This window comes from Phalacrocorax aristotelis, chromosome 1 (genome assembly GCF_949628215.1).
Source record: "Phalacrocorax aristotelis chromosome 1, bGulAri2.1, whole genome shotgun sequence".
Classification (NCBI taxonomy): Eukaryota; Metazoa; Chordata; class Aves; order Suliformes; family Phalacrocoracidae; genus Phalacrocorax; species Phalacrocorax aristotelis.
Window position 1 is genome coordinate 47149477 of NC_134276.1, and position 15329 is coordinate 47164805.

Below are 15329 nucleotides of genomic sequence, written 5' to 3' on the forward strand. Positions count from 1 at the left end.
AGAGGAACTGATAGAAAAATCTGTAAAGTCAATAAGCCTAATTAAATCTCTCATAAAAGTTTTCTATATTTTAGGTAGACAAAACAGCAGCAGATGATGCTCTCCAAACTTCTAAGAAAAGCCTTTCTCTTGAAGTTTTAAAAGATACTGAAGAAAAAACAATTCAATCTTGAATTACTGCATAATGAAATCTAAATGCATGTCTGAGGAATTGCAAAGCCAATGTAAGTAAAGAATCATGAACATAGTTTTAATACATGAAGGTAGAATTTGTTTGTGTGTTACTTTTTTTCCCTAAAAGAATAGAGGCTATCCTATGAGAGAGAGAATGAAGCACTGATGTCCATATCCTGGTGTGTGACTTGTCCTTGTAAATATATAGTCCCTGCTAAATGGAAGGAGGCATTATGTAGGAGAGATTAAACAGCACAGGTTTGGTTCATAAAACAGAGCAGCCAGACTCACAAGTGCTCTTCTCTGTTAGCCTTTTGTAATGTTCCAACACACTCAAGTAAAGAAGTGGGAAAAACAAAACCCTCTGGTCTCCTTTACACTTGTCTCACACCTAAACAAACTGTTTTCCCAAAAGATGAAATCCATACGTAGCTTATTTTCTGACCTCTTTTTTTTCCTTCCTCTTGAACCACATGACTGTAGTAATGTGTTATTCTCAGATGTGATGGAAATAAGACTATAACCTAGGAGAGGAAAGTTAGCCTCTTGTTAAAGATAGATAAGGCTATAATAACCATCTGGTCTAACCTGTGCATAACACAGAGCATAGAACCTCACCAAATTCTTCTTTGAACAGTTCGAACTTCTCTTAGAAAGGGATGCCCTCTTGAGGTTGAAACACCAAATAGTACAAAAGCCATTGAAAACACCGCCAAATTATTTGAGAAGCTACATGTGTTTAAATGAGTTTAACAAGACAAATATTTATCCAAGTTGATCCACCTTATACATCTAAACATTGCCTTACAATAAATGTGTCTGCTACATGAACTGTCCTTTCCCAAGGTTTTATTCCTTCCTTTTGTACAAAGCTAAACAAGTCACAATTTACAACTTCTGCATAAACTAAACAGGTAGATGCCAATCATTGGAAGTACATTCTCTGTCTCCGGCAGACTCCAATTTTTCAGTATTCTTCAAATAACATTATGAGAACAGAAGATGGTGAACTCTGGCTTTCCATTCAGTCTCTCAGCTAAGTGTCCTAAGCAGCACTTTCATGAGTTAACAGTGCAGTGGGAAAACTCCAGAGGGTAAAAAGTGGGCAGGGAAGGAAAGCAGCAATATTCATAGTGTTGAGATAAGTTACAAACGCAGGGGCAGGAATCCAAGGTGCTATACCCATGTGTAATAATCACATACTTGTTTTCTATGTAAAAGACACTGTATTCAGCACTGAATTTCTACAGTCTACACACTGCACCCACAGGAAAAACTTCTTTTAAAAAAAAGATACTAAACCACAAAACCAAAAGTTGAGTAGTTCAAATACAAGTGATCATAACATGACCCCAGCTTAGAAACAGAACAAGCCTCAAACTACTGGGCTGCATTAAACACCAATTAATATTTTATACTTAAAAGTGTTATAACATTTAATGCTTACAACAATTTTCTTCCAGTTGCTCAATTACTTTTTTTTAATGTTCTCTTCAATTACTCAATTATTTTTAGTTAGTGTAGGGTATAAATAACAGATTTGGGGGTTCCTTCAGGTTAGTCTTAATTTAAGGCCCTCGCTGTCTCTACCAAGCATATTAAGAGAAAGTTTGCATCTCTGTTCAGACTAAAAGACCCTGGTTCTTAAAAAATAAACTGATGCATACAAGTTCTCCTGCTCACAATGTCCAGTAGTTATGGGCTTTCCAATCTGCCCTATTATAAGGCTTCAAATGGAAATTCACATTTTCCTGACAATACACACATCTGTTTTCAGACATTCCAGGGCAGAAATTATCATTTTTCTTATTCCACACTGGTAAGCATGGGGGTATATTGAAAAGCATATAGGGGGAATGAACCCCGCACCCCAAAACCAACAAAATCCACTAAAACAACCGAAAACAAAGGCTGAAGCCATTCCACTTTGTCAGTAAGCAAAGTCTGATAACTTAAAGATATGAAGCTGATTTTATCTTTCCCTCTTCAGCTAAATTTTTCAGGAAATATACAATATCCTGCTATCATGCAGGAATAAGCTGGAGTGCCTTTCTGTACCTCAGTGAGTCAGAATGAACACCAGTGCTCTGTTGGTCAACACTGGCCTGCATCAAAGACTGTCTAGAACAGAGGTATCAGTAAAAGACATGCAAAAAAACCATTTTGCCTTTCAAAGGCAGATAAATCTCACTTAATGCTTGCAGTAGAAGCTGTTTAAAATCCAAGAAAGATCTTGAAAACAACCCTCCACAGGCATGAGGTGCAGAGATGATCAGTTAGTGCCAAGTCCGTAACTGCTGACAAGAACCAGCCTTTAATATGCTCGTACCATCTTTGGCCATTCAGAAGGGATCCTGACAATTCATTTATCCAATGCAACTAAATCCAACAAGCACATTTGACTGTCAAGCTTGTGAAGAACCGCAGTTCTGGATTTAGCTTCCTACTTGGCAGTTCAGCTCAGCTAAGGCACCACTCTCCAGAAAGACAAGGTTCCTTTTATATAGTAACAATGATCGAAGATGAAGTTATCTTATTTTAAAAGCACAAGTTTCTGTCACCAGACAGAACACACAAAGACTGTCCCGCAAAATTTCTGCATATTTCTAGCTTGGTTTTCTGTGTTGACAGTGGCTCTGATAAAACCATTAAAGGAACAGGACTAAAACTTCTAATACCATAGCAACTGAAGAAAGGGCTGAAAAATTCAGTTTGGACCAAAATATTTCACTGTATGGCACTGAGAACGGAAGTGAAGATAAGCTCCTTCTATACCATAGTCTGGAGCTGCACTACTTGAGATAAGCAGAACAATCTGGTAAGTATCCAAAAAGGCAATACCAAATGAAGAGATACAGAGCTTGCTTCACCCTCCCAAAGTCATCTGCCTTGAGACAGATTAACTACACAAGGTTTGGCAAACAGGGATAAGATGACCGATTTGATCTACAGTGTATTTGTATTATAAGGGCATTCAACCGACTAGAAAGTGTTCTCACTAGATATTTCAGTGGTCCTTCAGAACCATTCCAGATATTAGCTACTTTCTTTACTGATTACAATGGGAATCTAGAAAGAAGCCTCCGTGCCTAAAGTGAGCCTTCATGAAAGTACCTCCAAGACTCACGCTTAAACAGAGAAAAAATAGCTCTTCAATAGAGAAAGAATACAGCAGAGCAGTATTTTCAAATACTGTTGCTTCTGCCTAGATTTCTTCTCTGCAACAAGCAAACAAGTAAACACTTATTAAGTTCACTGTACTGCTCACATGCATTTAAAGTGAGGGGAGGAGGGGTTACATGGGGTGAAAAGATTAATAGAAACAGATAATTTTCAGAGTTAACTTTGGATTCCTTAGACATTGAATGTTCCCTTTCTCCTTTAGCCAATATGGACTCAACTCTTTGCAGCAGGAGTCTCTAACTGTTGGCTAGACACGCACCTCTTAAATTTTAACTATAAGACCAACATGTTTAGCTACATTTACAGTTTAGGAACTAGAGAATCAAAAACACAATTCATATTATTTAAGTGCTGAACGTTAGTAGCAAACACAGTTGAATAAGGTATCATAGTCATGTAGAATATAGTAAACAGACAAACAATACTAGCCTATTATCTTTTCTAAAAAGTAAACTGCCAGTTACACTTATTTTTTCTTATATTTCTCTCAATTGAAATGACTTTTATTTTTGAGTCAGAACTTTGTCAAGTTAAAGACTTACCTTGTTGCGCGTTTTTACTTTCAATTTAGTCTTCTGTTTCCTTTTCAATTTTTTCTTGCTAAAAAGTTTCTTACTTCTGAAAAAGAACAGAAAAGCCATGAGAACAAAAGAATTAGACTCCCTTCTGTACCCCATGGTAAACAGCAGCACCAGCAGAGGAATAAAATGTCAGAAGTCCTCTAAAATTTTTTTCTCCTAAGCAAAGGGAACCAACACGGGCAGAACTTCAGCCTTTGGAATATAAAGCAGTTAAAATGATGCTTTCCTAATGCTGCACTGAATTAAGGGCCTTTACTCTCATCAAATTAAGCAGAATATATGCTAAGACAGACAAATATCCCTGTATTTTATACTCTTTTACCTTACTGTTTCTACTATAAGTCCATTAGTGCCACACCAATGCTAGAAGCAAGAATTATTGACTTTTCTTGTAATATAACCTGTTAGAATAGAACACGTATGTTTTGTGAAGTCTTTAGCAGGTAAAGATTCAAACCTTCCAAGAAAAAAAAAAGCTTTAAAAATGTATCATCTGGCAGAAAATTCAGTTGGTGGAAGAAAGCGCAACTTTTGAACACAGATTTTTCCATTTTGTCTGGACTTTTCCCACCCTCAGCTTACAGACTTTTAATTTCCTTCCCCTTATGTTACAGCTCTAGCTAACACACACTCCTCTAATCCTCTTCTGCCCACGCCTCGTTCCTACCACATTCTTTTTCTCCTCCATTTTATTACCCAGTTTAAGAATAAAAGAAAGACACCATAGGAAGAAAGACACCATACACACACACACGAAATTGTTTTGTCACCATCACTGAGATTACTTTGTTTCAGATGCATGCTTTTTAACCTACGCTACATTTCTCTGGTCTGTTCAGATTACAAGCCCCCCACAAAGAAAGGCAGATGCTGTCTGTGCAGCACACAGCTCATCCTATACAAGACTTTAAGCAACAGGTACTAACATACCTCTGTGCCACTTAAACACTACTCAAACAGTTTACAGATCAGATTAGTTGGAAAAATAGAACTATGGAATCTGAAAATCACAGGCAGTAAGAAGTTGCACTTTCAGGTAACAAACTGGAAAAAGACTGAGAATCAGGAGAACCTCAGTATTTTGTTCAAACAACTTTGTTCTAAATAAGAATTTTGAGGGACTAAAAACAGATTTGCTTACTAGTGTCTCCCATACAGCATTCAGACTGTAAAAGTATACAAGTTTCACGGTCCAGTGCTCAAAAGCTGGAAACTAAAGTTTGAGCAATGGCCACCAGTCAGAAAACAAGCTCAAAGAATGCCTGCAGAGTATCCCAAGCAAGCTGCCTGCTAAAAAATTTCATCACCTTTCCCATCTTCACCTATTAATAGAGGGAGGTACATTCCTCACCAAGACAATTCCTACAGAAACAAATCAGCTCTCCGCTTTTCTTATAAGGAACCACCACCATTATCCTGGAGCTAAGGGAATTGATTCAGTGAGAGGAAAGCCCCCATCCTCCCCAGTAAATTAGAGTTTATAAAGAGAACCTAGATGACCTCTTCTAAGATACCTTCAACAGTAAAGTTTTAATATATTAACTGTATGCAACCTACTTAAGAAGCAAGGGGAAGAAATTCCATACAACCTTTAACGTCCAAATTTCTGTAATCAAACTCCGTAGTCCATTTCACTATTTAATTATTGTTATATTGGACAAGTTTTTTCTTCCTTATTAGAATTTAATGCAGTTAATTCTTATTCTGCTGTCAAACACAAAGGAACAGTGTGGTTGCCTTCCATTCCATAGCCACTCAATCTTCTTCTCTGGACCAAATAACCATTCATAAAAACTTTCACCCTAACTTTAAGTGTAAAAGTTCTGATTTATTTTGGATGACTTCTGAGCTCCCTCAGTCCATACCACAAGTAAACAGAATTAATCAAAACTGAAAACAGTACTTATTATTTGCTGTTGAGAAGATATATGCCTCCAAGGTCACACCTCTAACTGTATTCCAGGTATTATCTGGCAGCTTCACAGCAGTATGGCACGGCAGACCTATGTAACCACAGTAACAAAAACATTTTCCTGCAAACCTCCAAACTGAACTTCCAGTAGTCTTATCTAGTTATGCTGTTACGCATTTTAAACACAGCACAATTTGCGCTTGCCAGAGACAACTTGATAAGCATGGCTTTTTTTTTTTTTAAAGGACACTAATTCAGGTTGCCAAGACATTTCAATTTTAATCCTGGCTGCCAAAATCCTTACAAACTCTCCAAATTTGTTACAGCCTGCAAACATTATAAGCATTTTTTAATCTTGTAAATATTTCACAGGACCGGTCTCAGTATTTTTGTATGTATTTCTCTGTGTGTATGTATAAATCTGGAAACCCTAAAAATTAAGCCTTTTTTCCCCCCTGCTAAGGCTGGGCTCATTTCCAAAGTGACAAAACCCCCACCGTTGTGAGACTGACTTCATTTGCCAATGATACCTAGACAATCTTTTCTCCAATTAGCAAGCAGGAAAGATCAGCAGTGGGCTTACTTCCTCTTTCAGATTCCAAATGGTGATGCTATGATTTTCCTCATTCATACATCAACCGTTAAAGATGCTGCAAGTATAAACTTCTCCTGGTCGCTCCACTGTAGCAATCATTATCTTCAGCAAGTTTTAGGCTTGAACCATTTTTTTACAGGGAAACAACTTGGGTTTATAAATGCCATGTTGAGAATCCACATTTATCTCCCTATTTTTTCGTAAAGCAAAACCTCGAGGATTGAAATTCCAACACTTTTGTTAGGAAGTATACTTTCCCCCTGTAACCAAATAAACTTCAGAACCTCTAAGTGATTAATTAAAAAATAAAAACCCCACATCAACACTAATTTTATAAACAGTTCTGAGCAACTACCATTATTAAGCATAACTAATACTAATATGTTTATAATGTATCTGCATATAACGTATAAAGATATATGATTATCCACAGTTCTACAGTTATATATCATTATGCCAGGATGTTTTAATATTCAGATAGAAAGGATAAAATATGGGCAAGTATATTCATGAAAAACAACGTTAAGCAGATTATGAGTAATTTCCTGTTGGAAACCACATGTGTTAATTATAAGCCTGACTCTTCTACTGCCTGAAGATTAACAAGACCTGATATGGCTCACTTGGATTTTTTTTTTTTTTTTTTTTAGCTAAATTGTTAATTATGTTTTTGGTTAACAATTGTAAATTGCTGTAAACCATCATTTATAAAGGCCCTGAAACCATCCTGACAATTCGCTTCCAGTGGCAGAAGGCCTTTAGCCTTTAATTTTTAACTCAGCTGTTGATAACGCTTAGTTCACAAAAATGAAACACTAATTATCAGCAAATCTTAGGCAGGTTTTCTGCAAACTGCTTCAAGCCATTATAACATTTCAGACTAAGTTAGCAGTTTTGAATTGGACCACAAAGGAAGTGCAAGTGGAATGAGTGCTGAACGTGAAGATAGCTTGACAAGAAAATACTTGTGGCAAATGGACCCAAAGAAAGAATGAATGGTGGGTGCTATTACAGCCTTCACAGAAAAATCTGTTGAGAATAAAAGCAAAGATCTAAAATGTTCCACCCTGGAATATGGAACAACTGCCTCAAACCAAAGGGGGGGGGGGAAATAAAAAAATAAAAAAAAAAGGAGAGGAGGGTAGGCAACAACTGCTCACTGGACAATTTAACATAGGTAAAATAGCTGTTCAGTGACATGACTGCAACTTCTATGCAGCTTTGTGGAACCTGTAGTAGAAGGAAGTAAAAGCATACTTAGTTTATTTTCAAAACAGAAGTATCATTAGCTAGTACTTGCAATATTTGCTGCATTTTTAGGGGGATGCTCCTTAGCTGTCTCAACACCATTGCTCTTACTCTGTTCAAGAGAGCTGAGGAAATGCAAACAGCATCTTCCCTCAAAGTCAGAATAGTCCTGAATTGCAATTTATAACCTTAAATTTAAGGAAGAAAGCTTTGGATTGAATGTCCCCCAATTCAACATTGTTACTGAATTACTAAATACAGGTTAACATTATGTTAACCTTATGCTAATAGTGTCACACCTGCATAAACTCTTTTAGGCTGTATGTTACACTAAAGGTGTCACTGACGAGTGGAAAAAATATTATTCTGTCTCTGATGATGAGGCAGAATAAGAACAACAAAAGTGTTACTCAACTGCTTTCTGACCTAAAACCTTCGCTTCTATCTGAAATGGATTACCAAAGGTCATGGTAGCTAGTACAGCATTAGACCCAGTCATTCCACTGTTAATTAAATCTTTGAGTACACTTTTGAAAAATGAGTGAATTTAGTAAGCCACATGCTAGCACCCGCTAAAATTTTTAAAACTTCCAACTGACTTTGGCTCAGTGTGTCTAAACTTGCTTGCTCTGGTTCTATGGCTAAGCACCTTCAGAAAGAAGGATACTGTTGACAGGAGAAGTCTATCAAAGTCACACTGCGTCCAGACAAATGACAAATATACAGTGTTACTTTGTTTCCATAGGTGCTTACTCTGCACAGTTAGCTTAAACATTCAAGAGCTAGTGGAAATGGTCTGAAGAGGCAGCAAGCACTCAGTGACACTGAAATGAAACAGTCAGATTTGTGATTCAAATAATTCTTTTGTTCCCTCCATTTGGTGAATTTTTTGGGCTGGTGGTTAATTTGGTTGGGCAAGAAGCAGCAAACGTTTGCTTCCAAACCAGTCGAAGAGAAATCCCAAACTGAAATTGCCAAGTAGCCTGCAACTGCAGGCTGTTGTCACTCTTGTAGTCACCATCATGTCTCAGTGCTGTGGTGAAAGACCCTGAGTTCCTTAACAAGCTCTAAATCTACCAACACACTTTACTCAAGGGCAGTGAAAGGCAAGTACTGACACATGGACATGGGTTGAAAAATAATGAAGTGATGTTTCATCCACTGTATTCCTCAGCTGCCCCATACTGAACAACAGTGCAAGATCAGGGAACTGCTTGAGCAAGTCCATCGGAGAGCTACCAAGATGATCAGGGGACTGGAGCATCTCCCTTATGAGGAAAGGCTGAGAGACTTGGGTTTGTTTAGCCTGGAGAAGAGAAAACTGAGGGGGGATTTCGTCAATACCTATAAATAGCTAAAGGGAGGATGTCAGGGCAATGGGACCAGACTCTTTACAGTGGTGCCCAATGACAGGACATGGGGCAATGGGCACAAGTTGGAAAGCATGAAGTTCCACCTCAATATGAGGGAAAAATCTTCTTTCCTGTGAGGGTGCCAGAGCAGTGGAACAGGCTGCCCAGGGAGGTTGTGGAGTCTCCTTCCCTGGCGACATTCAAAACCCACCTGGATGTGGTCCTGTGCCCCCTGCTCAAGCAGGGGGGTTGGACAAGATAATCTCCAGAGGTCCCTTCCAACCCCTACTGTTAATGATTAGCAATACTGACTTTTTAAATGCAGAAATCACTTAACTAGTGCTGTTTGGCACTTTCTTTGTGCACATATATTATTGCCATGAAGGACCTACAAATTACAAACCATATTATCGAGAGGCTGTCACTACATGATGGAATATCATGTTTGCCATAAAAGCGATGAGACTACAGGAAAACTAATTGGTCCAAGTAGTTAGGCATCAGCCACAGTGCCCCATCTTATTACTTTTAAGTTCTGCCCAGCAAACTATCAGGGTAGTATTTGATTTGCAGAAGTCCACATGCCTTTGTGATTTTCTTTTTGAATAAGTGTATTACAATATCTGATTGCCACAATTTTTTCAAAGGCTTCTTCACAGTCACTCAATGGCACACAGCAGCACTACCACTCCTCAGTTCTCCAGCAGTTACTTAAGTACTATAGACTTATGTACCAAAGGGAGATGGGGAAGAAAAGATTATTTTGAGTAAACAAACCTGTATCAGCATAGAATGACTGCCAAGAAAATGCAATGACTTCATTACTCTCTGGGAAGTATAATTTACACTTCAAAGAAAGTAGCAAACAGTGATTTTCACTCTCTGCCATTTAGTTTGATGGCTTTCCTTTACTTCCCCACATCCAAACTTCACCAGAACATTTACCACAGCTGTTGCAGAACACCAACTGGATTATTCTTGTCCTTCTTGTGATCCAGACAGAACATGAAACAGGTGATGATGAGCCAAATGAGAGCTTAAGGGTTAGGATTAATGATCACACCAATATTGTTTTGGTGTCTGCTACACACAGCCTGATCAGGAAGAAGTACATGAGGCCTACAAGAAACCTCACATTCACAGGCCCTTGTCATTATGTGGGATGTTAACCATCCCAATATCTGTTGGAAGGGAACACAGAAGGGCACATGCTATGCAGGAAGTTTCTGGAGCACATGGATGATAATTTCACAACATGGGTGATTGAGAAGTCAATGAAGGAAGGCACTTTGCTGGACTTGACACTCAAACAAGAAAGAACCGGTCAGGTGCATGAAGGCTGGGGGCAGTCATGACTGCAGTGACAATGCAGGTGGAGTTGAGGAACCCGAAAGAAGGGAGCAAGGCAAAAGCAAGATCACAATCCTAGGCTTCAGAAGAACAGACTCAGGCCTGTTCAGTGACCTACTGTGAAGAATCTCATGGGATACAGTCCCCTGGAGAGAAAAGGGTGCAGGACACAGCTGGTTTTCAAGGATGACTTCCAAGTCCAAAAATGGTCTGTTCACGCATGCAAGAGTCAAGCCAAGGGAACAGGAAGCCTGCACGGATGTACAAGGAAATCCTGACAAAACTCAAGCAGGGTTATGGCTTCCAACTCTGGAAGCAGGGTCACATGACCCAGGAGAAATACAGAGACACTGTCTGAGTGTTTAGCGATGAGTTTATAAAAGGCAAAGCCCACCTGCAATTCAATCTGACATGGAACATGAAGGACAAGATTGACTTCTACAGGTGTATCAGTAGCAAAACAAAGACTAAAGAAAAATGTGAGCCCAGTGCTGAATGAGTAAGAGCCTGGTCACAAGGGACACTGGTCATCTACATATTTCCTGGTAAAACTAGCCTTCAGCAAAGCCATGTCCATGAGAACAGAGGTAAAGTCTGAGTAATGATGACTTACCCTCAGTGAAGGAAGTTCAGCTCAGGAACATTGAAATAAGTCAACGGGACCTGACAGAATGCACCCACAACAAGTGCTGAGGGAAGTGGCCAATGATACTGCAAGGCCACTCTCAGCCTTTGTAAGGTCACAGCAATTAGCACAGGTTCCTGAGAACTGTAAGAAAACAAACGTCACTCCTATCTTCAAGAAGGGTAAGAGGGAAGATCGGGGACCCAAACATACAAACGACAAGACGGTGACAGCCAACAGTCGGCTTGGATTTATCAAGAGGAAATCATGCTTGGTCAACCTGGTAGTCTTCTATAACGAGAAGGCTGGCTTAATGCATGAGTGGAGAGCAGCAGATTTTATTTCAACTTTAGTAAGGCTTTTAACCCCGTCAGTCACAACATCCCCATACACAAACTGATGAAGTACAAGCTATTTAAACGTGGACTTAAAACAGGCCAAATTGCTAGGGTCGAAGATCTGTGAATGGTGGGACAGAGTGCACCTTCATGCCAGTTTGCAACTAGTACAAAAACTGGAGGAGTGGTTGATAAACCAGAGAGTTGTACTGCCATTTCGAGGGACCTCAACAGACTGAAGAAATGGGCCACCAGTACTCTCATCAAGTTGAACAAAGGGAAATGCAAAGTCCTGCATCTGTGGAGGAATAACCCTCAGGCACCTACACACACTGTCAGCCAACTGTCTGGAAAGTAGCTTTACAGAAAGAGACCCATGAGTCCTCATGGTGCACATATTGAACGTGAGCCAGCAACACTGTCCCTGATACAAAGGCAGTCACACAGCCTCCTGCGCTTGCTTAGGAAGAGTGCTGCCAGCAGGCTGAGGGAGTTGGTTCTTATGCTCTACAGGGCACTGGCAACACCATCTCTGGAGTACCATGACTAGTTTTATGCTCCCCAGTACAGGAGAGACTTGCTTACTGGAGTGAGTCCTGGAAAGGGCCACTAAGATTCTTAAGGCACTGGAGCATGTCACATGAGGATAAACTGAGCAAGCAGAGATTGTTTAGCTGGGAAAAGAGAAAAATTGGAGGAGTGGGGGGTTAAATTTTCAAAATGTGGATAAATATCTGATGGGAGAGAGTAAAAATGATGGAGCCAGACTACTCTGAGCAATATCGAGTGACAAGCTGACAGACAACGGGAAAAAAGTGAAACACAGGAAGTTCCATTTAAGCATAAGAACTGTAAAAGTGGTCAAACACTGGAACAAGTTGCCCTGTGAGGCTATAGATTCTCCATCCTTGAAGATATTCAAAATCCAACTGGACAGTGTCCAGAGCAACCTGGTCTGCTTGATCCTACTTTGAGCAGGAAGGTTGGACTAGACAATTTCCAGAGGTCCCTTCCAGTCTTACCTATTCTGTGATCATCACTGTTTGTTTACTCACTAAAGTAAAATTTGACCGCACGATAAATGTGCTTGTACACTGTGGAAAGAGGATACTTCTTTCTCATTCTGAGTTTAGCATTTTTCCTGGTGCCATGCCATGTTTCTGATTACCCTTCCAAGTAGAGACATACCGAGCTTTTCATCTGTTCACCATCTGGATCAGCAAACATACAGCAAAATCAGGCATAAGAGCAGACTTCTATGGGAATTAGTCATTATAATCAAACCTATAATACCACACAAAGCTAACAAGAAAACAATGGATGAAAACCACTCTGCCGCACTTAAAATATATGCCTGTATTACAACAGGCCAGTCACTTGAATCAATCCACACTTGCTTAGATATAACCAATGACCAAGGGTATACAAAGAAGTGTGTGACAAAGAACATGTTTACATGCAACAATCAAGAGTTCCTCTGTGTAAATGGATCAACACAGGATCTTTAGCAAGACTCTTCCAAACTTCAGTGGTGCATAAAACTTGTGAATGTCCCCAGGCACTCTAGAATCATGAAAACCAGTGTCGGGAAAGGACCCCAAAAAGTCAGTCTTTCCATTCCCTGGTCCATCACAGGAATAGTCAAATTCCACTTCATTCCTGACAGGTGTTTTCCCTGCAGAGATATTAAACACTGCCAATGATCACACTTCCACCATGTCCTAAGTAATCCTAATAGGAAGCTCTTCATGAGGTCTTTTCTAAATCACCCTTATAGCAACTTAATACTATTTTTTAATGTCTATTGCAGAAAAATCAGTCCAAACACAAATCGTTTATATCACTGACATCTAATTTCACTATTCCCGCATATTCTAGCTAGTCCTTCATGGTGAGAAAACAAACAAAAAAAAAAAAAGAGAAAAAGAAAAATAAGCCCCACAACCCTGAAGTCCAAGGAAAAGGTCAAGAATTACTTCATGTTTCCTACATAGAAGAACCTCTCCCATGCATTTTGGGAAAAAAAAACACCACAAAACCAAACACACCGCCACCAAAACTCCAACCAACAACCAAACCAAAAGCCAGAAATATTACAAGAGCATGACACTGCTGAATCATATTCACTTCATAATTCTATACAATATGTAGAAACTGACAAGGAACTTCTACTTTACCTTTCACAGAACCACAGAATGGTAGGGGTTGGAAGGGACCTCTGGAGATCATCTTGTCCAACCCCCCTGCTTGAGCAGGCTCACCCAGAGCAGGGGGCACAGGACCACATCCAGGTGGGTTTTGAATGTCGCCAGGGAAGGAGACTCCACAACCTCCCTGGGCAGCCTGTTCCACTGCTCTGGCACCCTCACAGGAAAGAAGATTTTTCCCTCATATTGAGGTGGAACTTCCTGCTTTCCAACTTGCGCCCATTGCCCCATGTCCTGTCATTGGGCACCACTGTAAAGAGTCCGGTCCCATTGCCCTGACACCCTCCCTTTAGATATTTATAGGTATTGACGAAATCCCCCCTCAGTTTTCTCCTCTCCAGGCTAAACAAACCCAAGTCTCCCCGCCTTTCCTCCTAAGGGAGATGCTCCAGTCCCCTGATCGTCTTGGTAGCTCTCCGCTGGACTTGCTCAAGGAGTTTCACATCCTTCTTAAACTGGGGGCCCAAAACTGGACACAGTACTCGAGATGTGGTCTCACTAGGGCAGAGTAGAGCTGGATGATGACTTCCTTATCTCTGCTGGCGATGCCCTTTTTGATACAACCCAGCATCCTACTGGCTTTCTTGGCCACAGCAGCACACTGTTTGCTCATGTTGAGCTTCCTGCCCACCAGGACCCCCAGGTCCCTCTCCACAGAGCTGCTCTCCAGCCAGGTGGATCCCAGTCTGTGCTGCATTCCCAGATTATGTTTTCCCAGGTGCATGACCTTACACTTCTCCTCGTTGAACTTCATAAGGTTCTTGTTGGCCCACTCTTCCAGCCTATCCAGATCTCCCTGCAGAGCAGCTCTCCCTTCTGGAGTGTCTACTTCCCCACTCAGTTTGGTGTCATCTGCAAACTTCATCAGGCTACACTTGATGCCATTGTCCAGATCACTTATAAAGATGTTGGATAACAACATTGGGCCCAATATCAATCCCTGGGTGACCCCACTTGTGACAGGCTGACACTTAGAAAAGGAGCTATTTACCACCACCCTCTGGGTGCAGCCTGTCAGCCAGTTCCCCACGCACTGCACAGACCACTTGTCTAGGCCATAACGCATCAATTTCTCCAGAAGGAGACTGTGGGGGACCATGTCAAAGGCCTTAGGGAAGTCCAGGTAGACAATATCCACCACCTGCCCCACATCAACCAGGCAAGTCACTTTGTCATAGAAGGCCACCAGGTTTGTCAAGAACAATCTGCCCTTAGTGAAGCCATGTTGGCTTTTCCCAACTACGTGCTTCATTTCACTTGTGATGGCCCCCAGGAGGATTCGTTCCATAACTTTCCCAGGGATTGAAGAAAGGCTGATGGGCCTATAGCTACCCAGATCCTCACTCGAGCCTTTCTTGTAGACAGGGGTAACATTTGCCTTCTTTCAGTCCTCTGGGACACCCCCCGTTCCCCATGACTTCTCAAAGATTATGGAGCTTGGCCTTGCAATGACCTCAGCCAGCTCTCTCAACACCCTCAGGTGGATGGTGTCAGGGCCCCTCAATTTGTAGGGGTCAAGCTCCTCTAGTAATTCATATACTAACTCTTCCTTCACTGATGGTGGGTCGGTGTTCGGTTCAACTGGCAATTTCATTCCCAAAGCCTGGGACCCAACAGTGTTGGTAACCACAAAGGTGAAGAAAGTGCTGAAGTCTTCTGCCTTTTTAACATCGTTGGTGACTGACTCTCCTATTCTGTTTAACAGTGGGCCTATGTTTTCCTTCTTTTTCTGCTTGTGGTTGACATACCTGAAGAAACCTTTTT

The 15329-nt window shown here is 40.6% G+C and overlaps 1 protein-coding gene across 50 annotated transcripts in view; it reads right to left on the reverse strand.

The window, feature by feature from the left end:
• The window catches only part of MYCBP2 (MYC binding protein 2), a 208207-nt gene that overhangs the window by 174165 nt on the left and 18713 nt on the right, over nt 1-15329 (reverse strand). For all 50 annotated transcript variants that reach the window (XM_075088952.1, XM_075089039.1, XM_075089209.1 and 47 more), the window contains exon 2: nt 3900-3975. In XM_075088952.1, coding sequence (XP_074945053.1) covers nt 3900-3975 — 76 coding nt within the window. The remainder of the gene's footprint in view (nt 1-3899; nt 3976-15329) is intronic.